At 48.7% G+C, this 20,981-nt stretch overlaps 1 protein-coding gene across 4 annotated transcripts in view; it reads right to left on the bottom strand.

Moving 5' to 3' along the window:
- INPP5A (inositol polyphosphate-5-phosphatase A) overlaps nt 1-17,824 on the bottom strand; it is a 194,689-nt gene extending 176,865 nt beyond the window's left edge. For 3 of the 4 annotated variants that reach the window (XM_032116093.1, XM_032116092.1, XM_032116095.1), the window contains exon 1: nt 17,711-17,823. In XM_032116093.1, coding sequence (XP_031971984.1) covers nt 17,711-17,785 — 75 coding nt within the window. In that variant the 5' untranslated portion in view covers nt 17,786-17,823. Of the gene's footprint in view, nt 1-17,710 lie in introns of all 4 variants that reach the window. The other variant, XM_032116094.1, reaches the window with a different exon arrangement.
- Nucleotides 17,825-20,981: the final 3,157 nt, after the last annotated feature.

The raw sequence follows: 20,981 nt of genomic DNA on the forward strand, positions 1-20,981 counted from the left end.
ACAGGCTTTTCGAGAACTGGTTCTTGCCATCCTTCACTTCCACCCGCAAACCCAGCTGCATGCTGATCTCCTCTTCAGCCTCCCCGGCACTGAGCGAGGGCCGGAGGGGGAACACTGGACCCAGGCACCCAGCAGCACAGGAACTAAGGGGGGGCACGGCTGGCACATTAATTAATGTGCCAAACAAACAACGTGAGGAGCATGGTCACTTCGCTGATGGTGCAGCACTCCCTGAGGTAATCTCACCTCTATTCCTACTTACATTGATCGAGCAAAACCCAGCATCTTATGAGAAAGAGCAGCAAAGCTGTAGAGCAGGCTCTCTAAATCCAACCCACGCACTCCCAGCAACAGGTACCTACAGCTCTGCTCACACAGCAGTCACCCACTTGTCAGGTGCCCCAGACATTTAAACAATCTCTGTTAATGCCATGTCCTTTGGCATTTGCTTTGCATTTTTTTCCATAAGGTAAGACACTTGCTGTACTCCAGGTCCTGTATCAGGCACTGAATTTTAGGAAGGTTTTACAAACAGTTTGTTTTCCCAAATTGAGACCTCGTCTCCTTAGTACACGCTATCATTTGCAGTGCATTTGTACTGCCAATTGTACTAAGGGCTCTCCAGGTACCATAAGCTTAATTAATCACAAATACTAACTGAGCTCAGTGCAGTTGTTGCTCCTGTTTGAGATCCCTAAACAGCCAGCACATCTTGCAATATACTACAGAAATATTTATGCAACGTGGCTTCAGACAAGAGAATTTCCATTTTATCCATCTCTGAGGCACAAGCAATGATAAAAGGAGTAGAAAAGTACAAAACAGACAGAAGGGAGAACACTGCTCCAAGAAAACTCACTACCATGGAGACTGGGTTACCCTTTCAAACCCAGGAGAGGATTAAAAGGACCAAAGGGATTTACCACTTCTCTAATAACTCACTTGAAACACAGTTCACTGGGGCAGTATTTATTGCAACCTGTTTGCATCACATTTTCTTAAAGTTCATTATCAGAAGCCAGTCCCTTTCAAAATATACCAAAACCACACAACCCAACCCCCCAAAACAAAACAATAAAAACACCACCATCACAAAAAAACAAACAAAAAACCACCAAAGAAACAAAGACCACACAACCAACTAACTGCAGTTCTAAACTCTGGAGATAAATCCAGCTGGAGCACACCCAAAGGCATGGGCACAGTGCTGCGGCAAAAGGCACGGATGGACAAACGCTGGGTGCCGAGGGAGAGAGCAGTGCTGGGGTCAGGGCTGCTTCTACACATCTCAGGCCATTGCAGCACACCCCACCGTCAGTCCCAGCCACACTGACCACAACAGGAACCAGAACAAAAAAACCCCTGCAACTCAGTGTCTTCTGTACTGAAGAGGTCCATAGTAGTTAATCCAGACTGTTTCAATAGCTCTACCAACCACCTTAAGCTACAAGGTGAGCAGCCTTTCCAGCTATTTTTTATGTCTTACCATAAGCTTACTTTATTATAAAGGCCAATTTGCCTGTAGATCCCTTAGTTCAGGGATCAGAGGGAAAATGTTACAGACTCACAAGAACTGGGGCAAATTCAAGCACCACAATGAAGCAGACGATCCATCCACTTCACCCTCTGCCTTCGGAGGAAACCAAGCAGTGCATCACCTTCCCAGGAACATGCAAGGGCCACAGCTCCATGAAAAGGCCAGTAACTCCAGAGTAGGCTGAGCTGTGAACAGAGCTTTGATCCAAAGGTCTCAGTACTGCAAACACAATACTCAAACCAGCATCTTCCCTGAGAGAAAGAATTGAGTGCTTTGGGAAGAATGCAGCTTCTACTCTCTCTTCTCAGAGATCTAACATCTATTTCCAAAATGCATTAAAGAATGCCACTTGAATTCATGGTTACTTAAATTATTTGAAAAAAGCACCCATTTGTCTCCCATGGCAAGCCACAGCTAGTGTTTAGAGACAGACAGAAAACTCAAATGAAGTAAATTCCCCTATTCCAAATGGGGTTTTGGCAAATCTACCTATTGTATTTTCAAATTGTGATTTGTTTATGCTCTAGAGAAGAAACACTTGCACAATCCACAGATATTTTACAGGAGAAGTGTTGGGGTCTCTCCCCCGCTGCGTAGCCCTGGGAGAGGGGCCCTGAGGGCACAGACACGGGGTTTCCCTGTCCCTGCTCAGCCTCGTTCCCATGGGTTGGTTTGTGTTCCCTGCGCGGGCAGAAGGACCCTTGGTCCCGTGACTGGGACAGTTCCTCCGCTGAGCCCCGGCCATGCGGCTGGAGAAATAAACATCTCTGAAACAGCTATCAAGAATCTGTCTGTCCATATATATTTCCTTTCCACGGGACTCCTGGTTTGATATATGCGTGTTGCAGGATTACCACTGCAACAAATGGTGGAGATTTGTGAGCAGAACGATCCCCGATCCCTAAGCGACTGATTTGTGTGAGTAAACCCTGGAAACTTTGGATTCCTCTTCTTGGTTTTGCTTTGCTATTCCGTATCTAAACTATGGAGGAACCGTGGGAAGACTCTTGGCTCTCCGAGCCGCATATGGACATTTATCTTAAAACGATTCTTGAACAACGATTTGTAAATTTTAGCTTGATTCAAGCTCAGAAAGAACTGAAACACTTCCTGGCATGGTTGTTTAAGAACTTTTTCTATGTTTCTTGGGATTTAATTCTTACCAAGGGCTTTTGGAAAACCGTTTGGACACAGTTAATATTTGAGTCAAAATATATGCCGATGGAAGAATATTTTCGTGAATATTATTTAGTTACCGAGACTGTTGAGCAATGTCAGCTGTGTCCTGGCGAAGGGAAGCCTGGCGCAGGGACCGTGCGGCCCAGGCCACGTGCACCGAGCGCTCTCCGAGCAGCAGCGAGGCAGTTCCCGCGCGCGGGCGGAGCCAAGCGAGCCGTAGTGTCGGCGGCGGAGCGAGGAGCGGCGGGACCCGGCGGTGCCTGCCCGGCCGCGTGCAGCGTGTGGTGGAGCGAGCCCCGGGAATGCCTGACCGAGACGGAGCCGCGCCGAACCGAAACACGCGCTGGAGCAGGGCGCGGGGGAGTCGTCGCCCGGGGGCCCGGCCGAGACGTGGGTGCAGCGCCCGGCAGCGGCAGCGAAGCTGCGACCAGAGGAGGCGACGCACGGAGAACTGAGCGGCGCGGCCCGGCCCGGCCCGCGCAGCCCCGAACGCGACCCCGGGAAGAGCGCGCAGGCACCAGCAGCCCCGACAATTCCAACACGGGAGCGACCGAAGGAGAGAGCAAAGACGCAGCGAGACAGAAAACAGCAGCCACTCGGAAAAAGATCATAGTAACTAAGACCTTAGGGATAGTAAAATGGTATAATGTTAAGCAAAATTATGGTTTTATAACAAGGTGTGACAACCAGCAAGACATATTCGTGCATAGAACTGCTATTAAAAAGAATAACCCTGAAAAATACATCCCAAGCTTGGGAGATGGAGAGGTGGTGCAATTCAAAATTATACGAGGTAGAAAAGGGTTACAAGCATCGCAGGTCACTGGGCCTGATGGTGTTCCTGTAAAAGGCAGTATATATGCAAAAAATCGTAGTCATGTTAGACAGTATCTCCATTGTAAGTCCCCCCTACAGTCTCCCTTTCCTAATCCCACCTTTCCCTTTTACCCTATGTCCTATTACCCCCAGTGTATTCCCAATCCGTTTTTTCATCCATGGTTTCCCCTCACAAAACCATGCTTTTGCCAATTGTTTCCCCAAAAATCCCTTTCCAATGCCGAGTGGGGGATGAAAAGGGGGAGGGAAGAAGTTAAACCCTCTCCTGCCTCAGTTTCCCCACAAAGCATGCTCAGAGAATTCTGTCTCCCTTCTGTCAGCCCTAAGATGTTCCAGAGAATCTGTTTGGACATTTAAAGACTCAGGAGGGTGGCTTGTTTTGTTCTGAAACTGTTCTTGTTATGTTTATCCAGTTGTTTTCATTCTCCTTTTATTAAAATAAAACGGGTGAGGTGTTGGGGTCTCTCCCCCGCTGTGTAGCCCTGGGAGAGGGGCCCTGAGGGCACAGACACGGGGCTTCCCTGCCCCTGCTCAGCCTCGTTCCCATGGGTTGGTTTGTGTTCCCTGCGCGGGCAGAAGGACCCTTGGTCCCGTGACTGGAACAGTTCCTCGGCAGAGCTCCGGCCATGCGGCTGGAGAAATAAACATCTCTGAAACAGCTATCAAGAATCTGTCTGTCCATATATATTTCCTTTCCACGGGACTCCTGGTTTGATATATGCGTGTTGCAGGATTACCACTGCAACAGAGAAGGGCTTATACTTACAGTGACATACCTCAGGTTGGGCACACAACAGAAAGGGACACACTGCCCTGGAATATCAGGAAAATAGCACAGGCAGACAGCGAGCACCTCTCCTCTACGAGCACTGACACTGTACACCTCCTATTCTTTACCTTATAATATGTACTAAATACCCTTTTTAAGCAGGAAAATGCATGAAAAATGGAACAGAACACATGGAATAGTCTAATAAGCTGTCTTTGTGAATGTCACATTTCAAAAACACTGGAAATTTCCACTTTAACAAACAACTTTGTATGCTTTCTGACTTTTTATATGCCCATTTAATGAGAACTTCCATTTTCTTAAAGTTCTTCATGGATTTAATTAAGAGATTTTGGAAGAAGTGCTGTGAAGACAAAGTAAGAATTTCAGTTCTGCCAAGGTCTCAGGAAAACACCTCACATTTTTCAATTAATTAAAATACTACTGAACCTTCAGAAAAAGCTGAGCAGTTGGAAGTATCTCCCTCTAGATATGATGCAAGGTGTGATGCAAGGAAGTGTCAGTATGTGCACGTTTCAAGCAAACGTAGTTAAAGTGCTGTTTAACATATTCTCCAGGATATGTTAGACAGAAGGAGCTCTAAAGAACACAGTAACATGACCCAAGCATTTCCAGACTCCTCAGCAAAGCCAGCTTTTCACTACAGCTGAGATTCACCATTGGCTTATTCTTGTATTTGGAAGAAAAACCAGTAACAACCTTCCTGCCAAGCATGAGGCTACATAACATTCACTTTTAACTGTCTGAGGATTTGGGAGTTTGGGGATTTGCTTGGGGTTTTTTCTTGGTTGGGTTTTATTTGTTCGGGGTTTTTTTAAACTTTTTTTAAACAACTGTCTCTTATCCAGGATATATATTAATATTTCAGTATTTGTGTGACATCCCAGGGAGATGGCAGTGATTCTGGATAAGGGCCCTGTTCATCCTCTTCTGCTCCAGTCCTTGTTCCCATTTCTGGACCCCACTGCAGGGGTGAACCTAAAAGTTGCAAACTATTCAAAACTGAGCAGCTCTTGTGCATTTACAGTGTGTGGCACAAAGGGGTCTCTCCATTTCTAGGACACGACCCTACACAGGTTTTCAGGATAAGCCTATGCCCAGCACCTCGAGCAGCAGATGAGACCAAGACTCCTCCAACAAAAAACTCGCACAGCTGCAAAGCTGCTTTCTGTTTGCAGAGAGGGAATGGGGAGATGGACAGACAACACTGTCGATATCCACGGCCTCAAGAGACTCCACCAGCCTCGCCTTCTTCCGTGACCCATCCAGAGCACCATGAGACCTGCCTTATCGACTTGTGCCATCCCCTGCTCCAGCAGGGCCACTTGCTCCCCAAGAAACCACCCGCGAGCCACGGCCCCAGCGCCCTGTCCCCAGCGGAGCGCCGGGTCCCCAGCAGCACCCCAGCACAGCAGGGAGGAGCACGGAGAGAGCCCGTCCCGGGCCTCAGCTGGGGGTTAGGCAACGCCGCTAAGCCGGCGGGAGTCACCGCGGAGCTCAGGTCTGGAATTCCCGGCAGAGGGAAGGGTCCGAACCCGCCCTGCTGCTGGCATTCCCACCGCGGCGGGCGAGCCCGGTCCTGCTGAGCCAGCGAGCCAAGCCCCGGCCCTGCGGCTGCCCCTCGGACACGCCGGCCCTTGGCCACCAGGCCACGGACAGCTTCCCAGTGCTGGCAGAAGCGCCAGCTGTGCCAGGTGAACGACTCCAGACGTAAACAGCAGCTCTCTGTGCTGTACATGACACGGGGATTGAACAAAAATGTAAACACAAGAGGAATACTTTTTTTTTCTGTCCTATGACTTTTCCCAGTTCTCAGCACAGTTGTTTGGACCAATCATGCTTCAAGCAAAAAACCAGCAATGCTGCAAACACAGGAGTAGATAGAAAAGAAACATACAAGCATAGCAGCCTCTCTGCTATTGAATCACTTCCGACCTCATGCCTCTGTTGCAGGTTCATTTTGGGTAAATATCACATTAGCTGCTAGTAAACCCTGCAGATCCACTGCCCTTACTGTCTCAGGCACTTGAAATGGTCTTCTAGCTCTTTCCCACTTCTGAAGTAACTGGGAACAGTGTATTTATTTGCTACTGAAATGTCAACAGAAAAGCAAACAAACAAAACCCACCAGAGCTGCAAGCCTGACTTGGAGATTCCAGTTCCCACACACTAAGAGGGTATGAGGAAGTTTTCACAAGATTTAGAGACTTTAGAAGCTGACAGACAACATGCATGGTTTTCCTCCAATTTTCAGGAAAGCATGCACACGTTCCAGTTCCTGGACCAGTCACTCGGCAAAGCATCTGGAAATGGTCTACACTGATAACAGAAGTGCAGATAAAAAGGAAAGAGGATTTGCCACAAAATGTTGAACAGAGAAGTATGCTGTCATCCCTAGCAAGTGCTGGGAAGCAAAGGGCAATGGCATCAGCAACAAAAATAAAACCAAGGAAAAAATGTATAATGTCTGGCTACAGAGTCACTAAATGTGATGGAGTTCTGGAGGTCCACCTCCCTGCTCAAGCAAAGTCTCCCAAGAGTCAGGTGTTCAGGGCCTTGTCCAGATGGCTTCCAAGTACCTCCAATGATGGAGGTGCCACCACCTCTCTGGCATTTCCTTATGAACCTTTCTTGCACTGCTCTGGATGTAGCAGTTTCTACCTTTATCTGTTCAACATGGACTTTCATTATACAACACTGAATGTTCACAGAAGTTCATTATTTTTAAGAAACACAACCAAGCCTTGCATTGAAATTCACCTACTTATCAAGGATATCTCCCTTCACTTGACACAATTCTGTCTTCATCCATCCTGGGATATAATTTTCTGTTCACACACTTCAGTGACACTATAATGATAGTAACAGCCTACACGAACAAGTAGATCCACACAACATTCATATAATTTAGGAAAAAGTGGGAAAGGAACTGCAGATCTTTCTTTGTTGAGATAAGCAAAAGGTGCACAATGGTCATAAATAACAAATACTTTAATATTTAGTAAGGACAGCTGAAGAGAAAAGGGCTTGTTCCTTTTTGCTTAAAGGCTGTCCCACAAGACAAATGAGAACTGGCTTCAGAGCCTGGTGAACAGTGGAGCCAGGATCAGACCTGTCCTCCCAGCCCAGAAAAACAACACTGCCAGTTCATGAAAATAAACTTGTTTTAGCAGAAGATTTTTGGGTCACATCCAGTTCTCTGAAGTGAGTGGGTTGGTCCTATCATACTGTCCCCACCCAGTTCTTGACTCCTTCATGTGCCTGGCAGCATTTGAAGTTAAAAATAAATTTTAAAAAAATCCAAACAGTTTTTCAATTTCTTCCTCCAATAAAAAGCATGACAGGAATTCTAGATCAAAACTTTCACTTTGAACAGACGGTTTTAAAAAACATTTTGAATGGTGAGGTCAGGGACACAAACAACCAACACTTTTGTCAAAGGGAACCTTCTTTGTGCAAGTCTGCTGCAGTGCTGGACCAAATGACAGCTGTCTTCCCGAGAGTGCACAGAAAGGTCTTCACTGCCCAGAGAGTCCTTAAATAAAAATTCTGAAGTGATTAAAACAGAGCCAATGCTGGCTGATGGTACTTCATGAGTACAGACTTTCCTCAAGTGATTTTTGTACTATTTCTTTTCCTATTCACTTGACACACAAAGTTCAGCATACAGTTCCTACAGGAAAACTAGTTTTGCTTTTCCAAAAGGATTGGTAAAGCCTCTAAACTTAGAGAGTTTGCCACACCAGGAAAACAAAAAACTTCAAAACAAGCTCCTATCACATCACTTTAAAAGATTTAATGAAAGAATTCAGAATTAGGTCCCACTCCCAATGCCTGTGTGCCTCTCACTGTTCACCCACTGCAGTGCCAAGAGTGCCACAAGCCCAGCACAGAGGTGCTCTAAAGAGTCCAGCCACTAATATGCACTGCCTTGCCAACACATTCAAGCATTCAGGGACAATTAAAAAAAAAAAATTCTTTTCAAGAATGCAGTGGAAAATGGAAAGTGAGGAGTGAACATGTAGAGGCAGCTCTACCTCGTGTGAAGTACAACAAACAGGTTTTGGATACTGCGTGTTCCCATGGCACCCAGTGCCTGTGATCGGCCGCTCCTGCGCTGTGCGAGTGAGGCCTCGTACCAAGAGCTGAACGTTCTGGAGAAGGTGACGTTATCTACATCCTGTAAACAGTCTCTGTGAGCCTCACCAAAGTGCAGACCCACACGGAGCATCTTCCTTGCTTTTACTTACTCCCATAACTAAAGAGAGCTGGTTTTGCTTTGAGCTTGTGCAAGCCAAGAACCTCTTGTTAAGCAGAAGGCTCACACATCTCAGATGATCTGAGCCTTTGTTTTGCCAGGAGCTTCTCCAGTAACCCAAGGTGGTGCATGCCCATACAGGCTGTGCTGCAGTCCATATGAGGTGCTCCTCTGTCTTTCTTGAGCCAAGGCTGAAGGAACAAGCCATTGCTGTGGCTCTCACCCATGGCCTAAGAGGAACAGTGCATGGCTTCCAGATGCAAACCAGCCCAAATCAACATTTTTTTCCTTCTGCCTTCAAAGACTGACCACAAGTAGGATGTGAGCAAATGCCATGCTTCCAGTGCTTCTGGAGCTGTCAGTGATCTGCAAGGAGCAGGTAACCCCAGACCATGGATAGTGGAGAGCAAAGCCCAGACCATGGATGGTGGGGAGCCGGCAGGCTGGCTGTGGCCTCTAGCATAGACAGGAAGTGGGCAAACACAAAACCACGTGTTCGGCTTAGAAACAAGAGCTTGTGTGTGAGAGAGGTCAGGAGTTTTTCTCCTTCACCCACATGTTATCCAAAAGGTCTGGCTGGGCAGAACCCCTGGCTGGCCTCTGCCCAGGGCAGGCAGCCCTGCACACCATGCATCACCCATCGCCTTCTTTTTGGCTCTGCTACAATTTGGTGTGACACTAAAGCCTTTCCTGACTAGATCTTCTGGCTGTGAGCTGTATTAAAAAATAAACCAAGGTGAAATCAGGGAAAAGAAGAAGAGACAAAAAAGACAGGGACAGGAGAATTTGGCAAGGAATATAGGTGGGACAGCTTTTCACCAACTTGGGAAACAGTACAAGGAAAGATCAGAAGCTGTTTAACTGCAGACAAAGCAAAACCTGAAGGGACAATCCTTCCAGTCACAAACCACAAGCAAAAGAAAAGCTCTCCATGTTGCACCTTGCCACTTGTAACCACATCCCTGAGCCATGGGTCCCCACCTCGAATTACAGCCCAGAGGTCTCAGCTGCAGCGCAGTGTGATAAACACCCAGGTGTCAGTGACGGTCACACCCCCTAAGAGCTGCTGGAAACAAACCTAAGGTACCTACACCACGAGAGAAGAAAACCTGTGACAACACCACAGGTTAATTGCTTTCCTTAGCTTTAATGTTCTGCTTTCAAGGATATCATCTGTTACAGCTGGCTGACTCATGAAGATGAGTGCTTAACAACTTGAAGACATTAATGAAAACCATCAATTATATCTGACTTCAAATATCATACAAGAACAATGAACACTTTTGTTTGCTTCAGTAAATGCTTTAACTTCAAGCTTTGCCAATAACAGGAAAAGTGTTAGAAAATAAAGTGATTAAATAAAATTTTTACATTTTTAAATGATGTACAAATACTGATACTAGTGCTAAGAGTGTTGAATAACTACTACACACCATTGGAAGAAAAGAAGCAAAAGTAGCATTTTACTTTTAAAACTCTCTCTTCCCCAGAATGATGATTATTGTGTTTAATGTGACCTTCTCCACAATATAAAAAATAACACATTTCCATGGAAATTTCAGCAGGGGAAGATGCCACTGCAATAATAGAGATGCCAAAAGGATGCCAAAGGACTCTGACAGGCCATTCAAGCAGCCACTGAGGTCAGAAAATCCTATTTTCCTGTGACCACTTCCTGTTCTCCACTAAGAGGGTGAAACAAGATGATTAGAGAATATCAAATAAAGTATTAACCTACTCTAACACAGATGTATTTTGAGAGTTTCCACATACTAAAAGCACACAACTAGCTTGCAGTCACACCTGTCTGCCTGACTTTTTTTTTTTTTTTTTTTTTCTCCAATTTAAGGTAAGAGTTTAGGGGTGGAGGACAAAGCAAAGCTACAGACAAAGTGGCTGATCCTCTGCAGGGTGGTGGAAGAGACATCTTCCAGAGCCACACTTAAAGCCAGTTTGTCTTCCAAGGTAGTTCAGTCACTTGATTTCCTCTTCCCGCTAGGATGCCAAGGCACAGCGTGCCCATGGTGGAGAGGAAACTGAGTTTAACCCGTGGGATCTCCTCTTCAACAGAGGAAAGAGTGTGTTCAGGACAGCCACACTCACCTTCCTGATGGCGTACAAGGCACCCACAAAACTACAAATCAAAAAGACTCCTTTAAGTGACTCGCTTCAAATCATAAATGAGGAGTAAGGGGAGAGCTTCCAGAAGGAGGTGAGTACACATGATACCAGAAAGGGAAAGAAAGTGTCTGAGGTAAAAAGAAGAAATACATTAGTGAGGGTAGAAGATATAAACAGTATGATGAAATAAATAATAGAAAAGGGGAAACAGAAATAGTAAGTAAAAACCAGATCAGCTTTTTATGTAAATCATGAAATTTGAGGGCTTGACTGGTAGTCTTTGAAGTCAAATTTTGTGGTAAGAAAATTGATGATGAGAACTTTGGAACAGAACAAAATCTTTACAATATGGCCTAGAGCTTGTCCAAGCTAAAAAACTATCAGATCTGCATGTAAAGCTTTCTTCCTATGGTATCCTATTCATATTGCATAGTATCATATTCAAATATGAAATAAAATAGGAACAAAGTCCTTTTAAACAATCACACTGATACAGTGGTGATTTGTGGAAACCCAACAAGCTGCAAAATGCCAACTCTACTGCTATAAAACCACATTAAAAGAAAGGTGTGATTATAATGCACTTTGCCACTATTACCTCCTCATGTTCCATGTGCTCCTGTTGTCAGTGATAGCACTTAATCACAACGAAAGAAAAGATTGTCTATAAGATAAGCCTCTGAGCATCCTCCTTAAAGGAGGCTAAACACTGTACCAGCTCTTAATGGAAACTCTTTTGCTCAGAAAACTGTAAAACTATCTGCTAAAGAAAAGAAGTGCTGGGTTTTTGCTAAAGAAAAAAGTAGATTTTTTTAAGCATACAACTCCATCTTGGAGGAAACCTCCACCCTCTGTGCTGCCTGTACTGTTACTGTTCCAGTCATCTTCAGTAAATTAGAGCTTTAAATTTACAAGTACATGGATGCACAATAACGTGCCACTGCTTTATTGCATGTCTGCTTTAGGTCTTGCTCCTCATTTATATTTAAAAGAGGACTTTGCTCTGCAGTTCATACTCAACTCTCAGTACAGCTCAGGGGCTGAAGGGGAAGGGCTGCTGATGAGCAGGACACTCACAGCCTTCACATGGGAAGTGCTGGAGATGGGGATGTTCTGCGGGGGGGCACTGGTCACCAGTAACCCCCCAGCACACACTGATACGTGTCCTTAGCCTACCCTAGGCGTGCCAAGAGCTGGGTTACTTAGAGCTGACTCTCAGGGAGCCGTAAATCAGGACAAGTATTTAGCTCCTCTCCGAGCAGGCTGTGAGGGATTGACACTGACCTTGTCAAACCACACAGCTGCGAGCACATCACCCGCTGTGCGGGTCTGACACCATCACCCACCAAAGACCAAGCAAAGGAGGAGTTACTAACGGGTACCACTCCTCAGACAGCCTACAGCTGTGTCAAAGCACATGCACCAGCACCTGCTTCTTGTCCCAAGACACCTGCAAAAAGCACCTCTGTAACACAGGCCAGCTTGGGCACTGCTGCTGGTGCAGCTCCACCGTATGGCCCAAGCCCACCAGCTGCCCACACACACATCCCTCAGCTCATCCCCCAGCGCAAAATACAAGCAGCAGTGAATTTTCAAACCAAAATCCCTTTTCACAGCATCATACTAAGAAGGGCACACAAAGCCAGGGCTATTCTGCAGCCAGGTCTACCTCAAAATTTCCCCTTCTGCACAGGGAGTTTAGAATGGAGTAAAACAAGAAAGCCTCCTAAAATACAACATAAACATGAGTATGGTAGAAACTGTAAAAAAAACTTTTGAGATTCTGCCATAGAAAACCAAACAAACAGAAGGCAGCAACAATACTTAAGAAATTAACAAGGCCACTCCCACAACAAAAAAACACCAGAAAGAAGACACCAAAACAACCAGAAACTGGAAAGCACAGAGTCAGATAAAGAGAAGTTGGAGACTACTTATTTCTACAGTTCCCATCATAAAGAACATTGAAAAATACTTTTCCTATTATAAATACTATGTTATTGCTCAAAAGTACATAGCCCTCAAACCCAAGTCTGAGCTGTGAGGGCACAATCTTGCGGCATCAAAGAGAGCAAGACAATAACCCCCCAAGTCTGGAGCCCTTGGGAGCCAGCCAAAGTGCTCAGTGCCAAGCTCAGCCCTGGCAGGCTCCAGCCTGCCAGATCCCCCTGGCCATAGCCCCAGCTCCCACTGAACTTTGGGCAGCACAGCGACAGGAATATGGACCCACTGGCAAAGACGGGCCAGGACTCTTCTCCCACCAGCCTCTCCCCTCTTCCTCAGTTCTGCTGCTCTTGCCCTCACCTGGCTAGAACACAAGCCCAGGCTCCCCACTCCCTCCCTGCCAGCTGCCAATCCAGCACACCTGCGGGAATGCTCCCACACACTGAAACAACACCGAGAAACATCACTCTTACCTGGACAGGTTGGGTTAGTTTGATCTTCCACTCCAGATAACATCAACACTGCCTGACCATAAGGATGGGTTAAGTGTTTCTCAGCAGTGAAATCAAGAGTTTCTTTTAAAAAGCCACAATGAATCAAACATTACCTTTCACTCAATCTCATAGCTGTGATTTGGAGAGAGCATGCCTTGAATTGAAACATGCTAGTCTTAATGCTTATTTAGAAATCAAACCCGAACTAATACATTTCCCATCCTACCACATTCAAAACATTCCACAAAATACAAACAATTATTCATGGGGGGAAAAAAATAGAAGAAAACAAAATGAAAGCCAAAAAACCTCTTACAGTTATCAGCTAATACCAGCTAAATACACAGATGTCCAATACAAAAACAAATCTACGCCCACTGCTTCAGAATCAGAAAATTAGGATCAGACACGATAAAGAGACACTACACTGTGATCACTACCCATCAGAAGGGCGGGCTGTTTTGAAAAATTATTATGGGAACTACTTCAAATTCAATTGACAGACTTCAGCTTTTAACAGAAGTAAAGAATATTTCAAGTTCATACTCAGAATTAAATAATAACTTTATTTATAATAGTACTACAAATGGGACTTAAAACAGGAAATTCCATCCCTGCCCTCTTTGTGTACTGTATGAAAAAGGGACACATTCACCCAAATGTGGATAGGTGAAGACCACCTTGGAATGTCCAAGGTTATTGCCCTACTATGGCACTGTCACATGAAGGTCAGTGTTCTGTAGAGTCAAAGAAAATAGGGGCACAGGTAGGGCAGTAATGCTGTTAGTCATTTAAAATCATGGGTTATCAGCCCCATACAGCAATTTCCTGGCACACTTCTCCCCTCCTTCTCTTTTAAGCTAATAAAATAACATGTTCTGGTTAACTTTTACCTACCTTGTCATCATTGCACATCTATTCTGACTAAACCTGTCCTGAGAATTTAAGAATTACAAACATCTAGTGTATAAAGATGGAAGGGTTTCAGAAGCTCCAACCTGATTTAGGCTCATACATTCCAATTTCAAAGATAAGTGGAACAAATGAACTATTTTCCAACCCAGGGAGAAATGTCGGAACCTGTACAGCTAAGTCTGCTGGGCATATTGTAAATCCTTTCCCTAAAGATCTACATGGAGACACTAAACCACTGTTAAAGTCACCTAAAACTGACACTGAGTAAGACATGATTTTCAGGTGTGAGCACCAAGGTGGTTTTTCAGTGTTTGTGCCTGCACCCAGATGAACACACAGCACACAGTAACAAAACTTCTGGCACAGCCGTGACAACTGAATTGCAAAGATCTCCAGTTGCCTCCCAGCAGCAGAAGCAGCCACAGCTCCTGTGCTGCACTGGCCATGAGACGCGTGTGGTGAGGGAAGCTTTCTCCACACAGCCTCCCCTCGCCTGCTGCTCACACCCTGCTCCCAGGTGTCTGTCACAGGGGAAAACAAGCAGCACTCAGTCGTTTTAAATCAACTGAACAGAATGAAGGGGATATAGCAGACTGGGAAAAAACCTCAGGACATTAATTAAATCCCTGTACAGCAAAAGCAGTGCAGTGCCAGGCAGATGGATTCTGTGCCTACCACAGCCCTCAGCTCATTCCAAGGTACATGTGAAATGTTGTCAATGCAGCTAGAGGAAGCAAAGGAAGCAAGGAATTGGGGAGGGAGAGAAAGAGGAAGAGGATGGGATCACAGGTTTGGGTTGGAAGGGACTTTTAAAGATCATCTAGTTGAATTCCCCTGCCATGGGCAGCAGCATCAGAAGAGGGCAAAAAGAGAAAGAGTGACTCATGGGTAGCCTGAACTCCATCCTTTGTTACTGTGTATACTGTGATAAAACCAGGAAGAGATTCTATAGCAAGAAAAGCATTAAATGCTTAAGTAAACACAAAGGTAACAAAAATCATACACATTCATATTCACGAGATGCACATGTTCATGTAACTTGGAAGAATATTTGAAGATCTAACACTCCATTAATGTTTTTAATGAAGCAGCAAAACTACTAGAGGAATGAAATGAACCCAGCTCAGTCCCTCTTCACTTTGCCATGTTTATTCATGAGCTCCCAGGTCACCACTGCAACAGGTAATTAGTGGATGGGGATAGCTGGCAGGAACAAACCCGTGTGTTATCATAACCTGCTTCTGGCAATCGGAGAGCAAAAAAAAGCAATCTTCCCTTCTTTGCAAAAGTACAGCAGGTCAGCAACACCAGTGATCTAGGAAAGACTGTCCCCACCCAGGCAAACCTGCCTACCAAAGGCATTTTAAGCTATAAAATGCTGGTCCCAAGAGCATTTGCACACACAAGCAAACAGTGCTCACACAAAATACACATGAAGTGCAAATCACGCTGCTGCCACACAGCACCACTCAGGCTGCTGGGAGCACACAGAGACGGGGCAGTGCAGAGCCATCACAGGGGTTTGCTGGTGGAAGGGGGGCAGGAGTCCCACCCTGCAGGGCCCCCCATCCCCAGAGCCCCCTGCCCAGACCCAGCCTGCCAACAGCAGCCGCCTACATGGGCGCCTGCCCTGGAGCTCCTGAATGTTTCCCAGAGGGCTCTGGCCCACAGCAGATGGGATCCCAGCACAAGAGCCAGCAGGACTGTGTGAGTGCAGGATACCTGCCCTGGCTATCCCATCTGCTCAGCGTTCCTGCACTGCCTTGTGACAGCACACACCATAACACTACCTCGAGGTCAGGCAACATCTGACTAAGAGTGCAGTGTTTAATTAAAATATATATTTCCCACTGAAATCAGAAATAGAAAACATGAGTTAAAGGAATGGGAAGTGGTTTTCCAGCCCAGCTCTGGCGCAGTCCATCAAAGCAAGTCCTTGTTCAGGACTGAAATCATTCCAGGTCACAGCAAAGAAACATATTCCTCGACTGCATAGGAAGGGCCCAGCAAGCAGAAGCAGCCACTGACAGCTCCCACACACAACTCAAGAGCCAAATCCCCAAACCCAGTTAATGTCACCTTTCCTGTACCCAAACTGCACTAATGTAACTCCAGAAGCTTGGCCAGGCAGCCACCAGTCCCAACTCCAACAGCCACACACCAGGACCACAACCACAGATGTTCAGAGCAGTCTGTCAGTTTCCCACCCTGCAGTGAAACTGATCCAAACGAGCTCGGTCTGGTTGCTGTAGAAAACTAAATTTTTCATGGCAAGGCAGTTGCTCGCTAGAACTGAAGCGCGTTTCCTCCGGTACAGCAAACGCTGCACAGGGAGCACGCTACAGGAACGCCCGGAGCCGCAAATACCAACCAGGAACAACCAGGAAATGGCTGGGTCTGACAGCCAGGGATTCCTGCACTGACAGTGCTCTGAAGAGCCTGCTCTTATCAAAGCACAAGAGCACTTGGAGTTGCAGGGTTCATATAGATGGCAAGCTCGGTGACACAGAGGTGTCTTCACCCCTCGGCTCCAGCCATGGAGTACGAAAAAGGCAGGAACCCCACTGAACACACCGGCATCACTCACACATAGATGCTGTGTGTGCCCAAGGCCACAACCATGACAATTACTATGAAATGAGCATTTTCACAGTGTTCATTTAATACAAAGTGGCATGTTTAAGTGTAAAACTAACTATGGTGATAACTGTAGAAGTTTACTTAACTTGAAGAAAAGATGAACTGCATCCTTTGACTACAGCTGTTACGATCAAAGTGTGAACTTCAGAACAGCCTTTAAAGTGATGAAAAAGCAAAGCAGACTTTGAAGACCAGACAAAAAAACCCCTCGGTTACTGCATTTCGGGGCTCTGTGCATTGGGCTTAGAGCAAAGCCCGTTGTAAGACACAGCAAGAACACACAGCACAAGCCTGGACCCAATTCCATGCCAGATGCGTATTACTTTGTAACTAGCAAACCCCTGGACATGCTCCCCTCGGGCTGTGGGACGTGCCGGCATTGCTCGGGCCCAGGGGGGCTTTGCTGCTGGTTTCAGCGGCTCTCGGGGGTCAGTCTCCGGGGTGCGGGAGCCCAGCGATAGTCATCGACATCTGCCTTCATTCACGCACCGAACCGAGCGTTCCTCCCTCTGCTCGCTTGTGCCAGCTGCGGCTCTCGCCTTATTTGCAGCGATAAGAAACGTTCCCGAGGTTTGCCCGAACACACTACGCCGAACAGAAATTACGCTGCATTTTCGTGTCACACCGTGCCCGGCAGCCGGGGAGAAGCGCCCGGAGGCGGGCAGGGCGCTTCGGGGGGCTCCGCCGCTCCCCCAGGAGCCCCCGGACACTGCGGACGGTGTCACACGGCGACCGCCTTGGGGACAGGGACACGGCACCGGAGGTCCCCGTCCCCCCGCTCCTGGCGCTCCCACGGCTGCGCCGCCGCCCCGCGCCCCAGCCCTCACTCCAGCAGAGCCGTCCCACCCCGGGAAGCGCCGGGACACGGCCGGGACGGCCGCCGGGCCCCCCTGCGCCACCGGCACCCGCGCTCGGGGCGGCAGCGCGGGGGGCGGGCGGCGCCGGGACCGGCGGCCCGCGAAGCCCCAGCTCCCCCCGGTGCCCGCGGTACTTACGTCGTCAAAGAGGGACCCGACGTTGGCGGTGACCAGGAGCACCCCGGCGCCGGCCGCGGCCGCCTTCCCCGCCATGGCGCGGGCGGAAGCGCGGCCGGGAGCGGCGGCGCTGCGGGGAGCCCGGGGGCGGGCGCGGGGCGCTGCGGCGAGCGGGGCGCCGGGCCCGCCCCGTCAGCGCAGCGAGAGCTCCCGGTGCAGGCAGCCCGCGAACATCCGCGCCCTGCGGGGCCGCGGCTCAGCGCTCGCCCGCCGCCGCGCTGCTGCTGCTGCCGGGACGGCTCCCGCCGGCGGAGGCTGGCGCCGGGCCGCGGCGCATGGCAGGGCGGCGGTGCCGGCGGGGCGGTGCGGGGCTCGGCGGGGCCGGTGCCGGGGCGGGTCCGGGCGCTCCGCGGTGCCGCCGCCGCTCCCGGCTGTGCGGGCGGGCGGGCGCGCCGGGATAGCGCTCTGCGCGCGCGACGTCACGGCCGCCTCGCGCCGCTCTTAAAAGGGCAACGCCACCCGCGGCGGGGCGCGCACACGCAGCCGGCAGCGCTGTCCCGCGGCCCGGCTGTCCCCGCGGCGGGGGGACGGGGGCGGGCGCTGCTTGGCGCGGCGGCCGCTCCCCGAGGACCGCGCGGGGCCCTTGGGCCCCCACCTGCGAGCGGCGGCGCTGCCCTACCGGCGCCGGGGCGCGGGACGAGGCACGGCGGGGCGGGCGCTGCCTCCCGCGGGGGGCCGGCTCCCCAGGGCAACCGGGAGGTGTCCCCGGGGGCCCCCCGTGGGGATGGCGGCCGTAGCCCCGGCGGTGCCACCGCCCGAGCGAGGCTCGCGGGAAGCGGTGCCGGCACAGGGAAGGGCCCGGCGCAGCATCGCGATAGGGCTCTGTCGCAAGGGGACGACGAGGTGGTTGGCGATGCTGGACAAGCATCCCGGCGCTCGGCCCGGGAGCGAACAGCCCCGCGGAGGGCTGGGCTCTAGGGGTCCGTGCAGAGCCTGGGGGTGCCCCAGAGTCTTCCGCAGCTCACGGCAACCCCCGCTGCGGAAGGAACCTGCTCGGTAACTTTGCTAAAGAAACGTAAGAAATGACAGATAAGTCACTGCTGCTTTGCGTGAAACATCCCCTGTGACGGTCCGTGTCTCACTGATCGGAGCAAGGGACACGACGCGCGGAAAGCCCGTGCCCGAGCTGGCCGAGGGTCAGAGCGGGGGAACGCTGAGCTGATGGGCCAGTCCTCTCAAGTCTCCTCTGAGGCGAACTTTCTCAGGCAGGGATGCGACCGGAACGGCAAAAGCTCTGCCAGATCCTGAGCGCCGGCCTTCCTTGTCAGAAGGTACAAATTAAATGTACAATTAAATAAAAAATGTATTGAAATTCTGGAATTCTGCCCCATCCATGGGATACTTGCTGACGTCCAGTGACCTGTGGCGCACAGATAGATGCAATGCAGAGACACGGAACAGTGCTGGACTTCTCTGAAAAGTCTTGTCTAATGTTTTGTGCAGCTCCTGAGACAACTGTTGCATAAAGTTGCACTGTAGATAAGGTGATCTTATGTGGATGCAGCCATCAGAGCTGTCAAAAATGAGCTGATCCAAAACACTGTCCTGGTGTACCTTGTTATATTCACACACAAGGAAAAAGAAAATAAAATGGGGAAGGAACTTTTGCTGCTGCTGTGTTTTTGGCACAGTCTTACAGCTTTCGGCCAGCAGCGATTACATCAAAACCAGGGTATGCTGGAGGTAGCCGTGTCAGGTTACACCCAGCTGGAAAGGGATCCCAAGCCATATGGCATCCAGGTGAAAAGTTTGGCAGTGCTCAAGAACAGGAAAATAGAATGTAAAGAACCCAGCGAGGAATCGCTGCTGCGATGTGGAGGGACTCTGCCAATTGCTTTAGTAGAGGAAGTTCTACAGAGTGAGAGTATTGCAGCTGCACACAAGTAGAGCAAGTCCGACCAATGCCTGGGCTGATGGCTGTGAATCCCACACCTCCTGCAGAGACAGGAGTGGATAAAAACTTAGAAAACAGGAACATAAAGTATCACAACATATATAAAGTGTTTTCAAATGAGTTCCCAAGGGCTTTATCCAGCAAGGGATTATCATGGAAGCTGTTTCCAAAAGCAAGGGACGCTGAGCACTGAGTGAGGTGCAATGGTACCTGAGAGCAGTGGCTGTGTGTGGGGCAGCACAGGCCAGACAGAACATCCCACACCCCCACAGAGAAGCAAAGGGGACAGGACCAGCCCAGACATGTGGCCTGGGCAGCTCTGGTGGTGACCCATGGCAGGAAGGATTGAAGCTGGATTCTGGGTTGCTACAGGATCCAGTACAAACGTGATGGAAGATGGAGGGGAGGGGTAGAGGGGACATGAGCTGGTTTGCATTGGGCAATGCTGATACTTTGGTACCTGCTAAATTTGGATGAGCAAGATCTGTACCTGTGCTATGTGGGAAAAAAATAATTGGACAAATCCGTTTGAATATGAAGTTTGCCCGTGGCAATGGAAGCGAGCAGTAAGTAGAAGTGCTCATAAAAGGTGAGGGCTGACTTACATGTCCTCACATGAATGTTAAACCTCAGTGGGTGCTGTAGAGCTGATGCTTTCCTCCACATACTGCAAAGGATAACTCTCAAGAGGGGATGGTACACTACAGTGGTGGGGAAATAGGAATAAGTATGAAAGTGACACTTCCCATCTGTTCAGTGAGCAGGAGCTGTGGCTGCCTCCAGCTGTGTCTGCACCAGCTCCAGCATTCCCAGCATGACCCTGAACTGAGTCCCCACGGCCTCAAGGGTCAGAGGCAGGTCAGATATTTCTCTTCCTCCCCACACAGAGCTGGAGGGCAGTGGGAGCTGATCAGTGCATTACTGTGGGGAAAACACCACTACTGGCTAAGGTTGCTTCATGTTTCCTGTCACAGCTCCTCGTTTTCCAGTACTTAAAACCCAGACAGTGTAGTCTGAGTATTTCCAGTCTTGGTGCCTGCCTTGAATGCTAAGACTGAGCAAGAGAGCTCAAGAATCAGGTTAGTTTTTACAAAGTAGCTTTGCAACAATGAGGTAAAAATGGTCTTGAGGCTGAATTTTTCAAATCACCCTGAGGGTCAGATAAGTGCCCAACATCACTGTCTCCATGGATTTTTATTGCACAGCTTGGGAAACAATGTCACCGCTTGTAAAGGTGCCACAGAAGGTTGTCTTGTAGGCTTGGGATATTGTGTTTTTGACCCAAGTTGCAGTATTTTCACTGCTTTTCCTACTGAAATAAAACAGGAGCGTGGCAGC

This window comes from Corvus moneduloides, chromosome 8 (assembly GCF_009650955.1).
Source record: "Corvus moneduloides isolate bCorMon1 chromosome 8, bCorMon1.pri, whole genome shotgun sequence".
Lineage (NCBI taxonomy): Eukaryota > Metazoa > Chordata > Aves > Passeriformes > Corvidae > Corvus > Corvus moneduloides.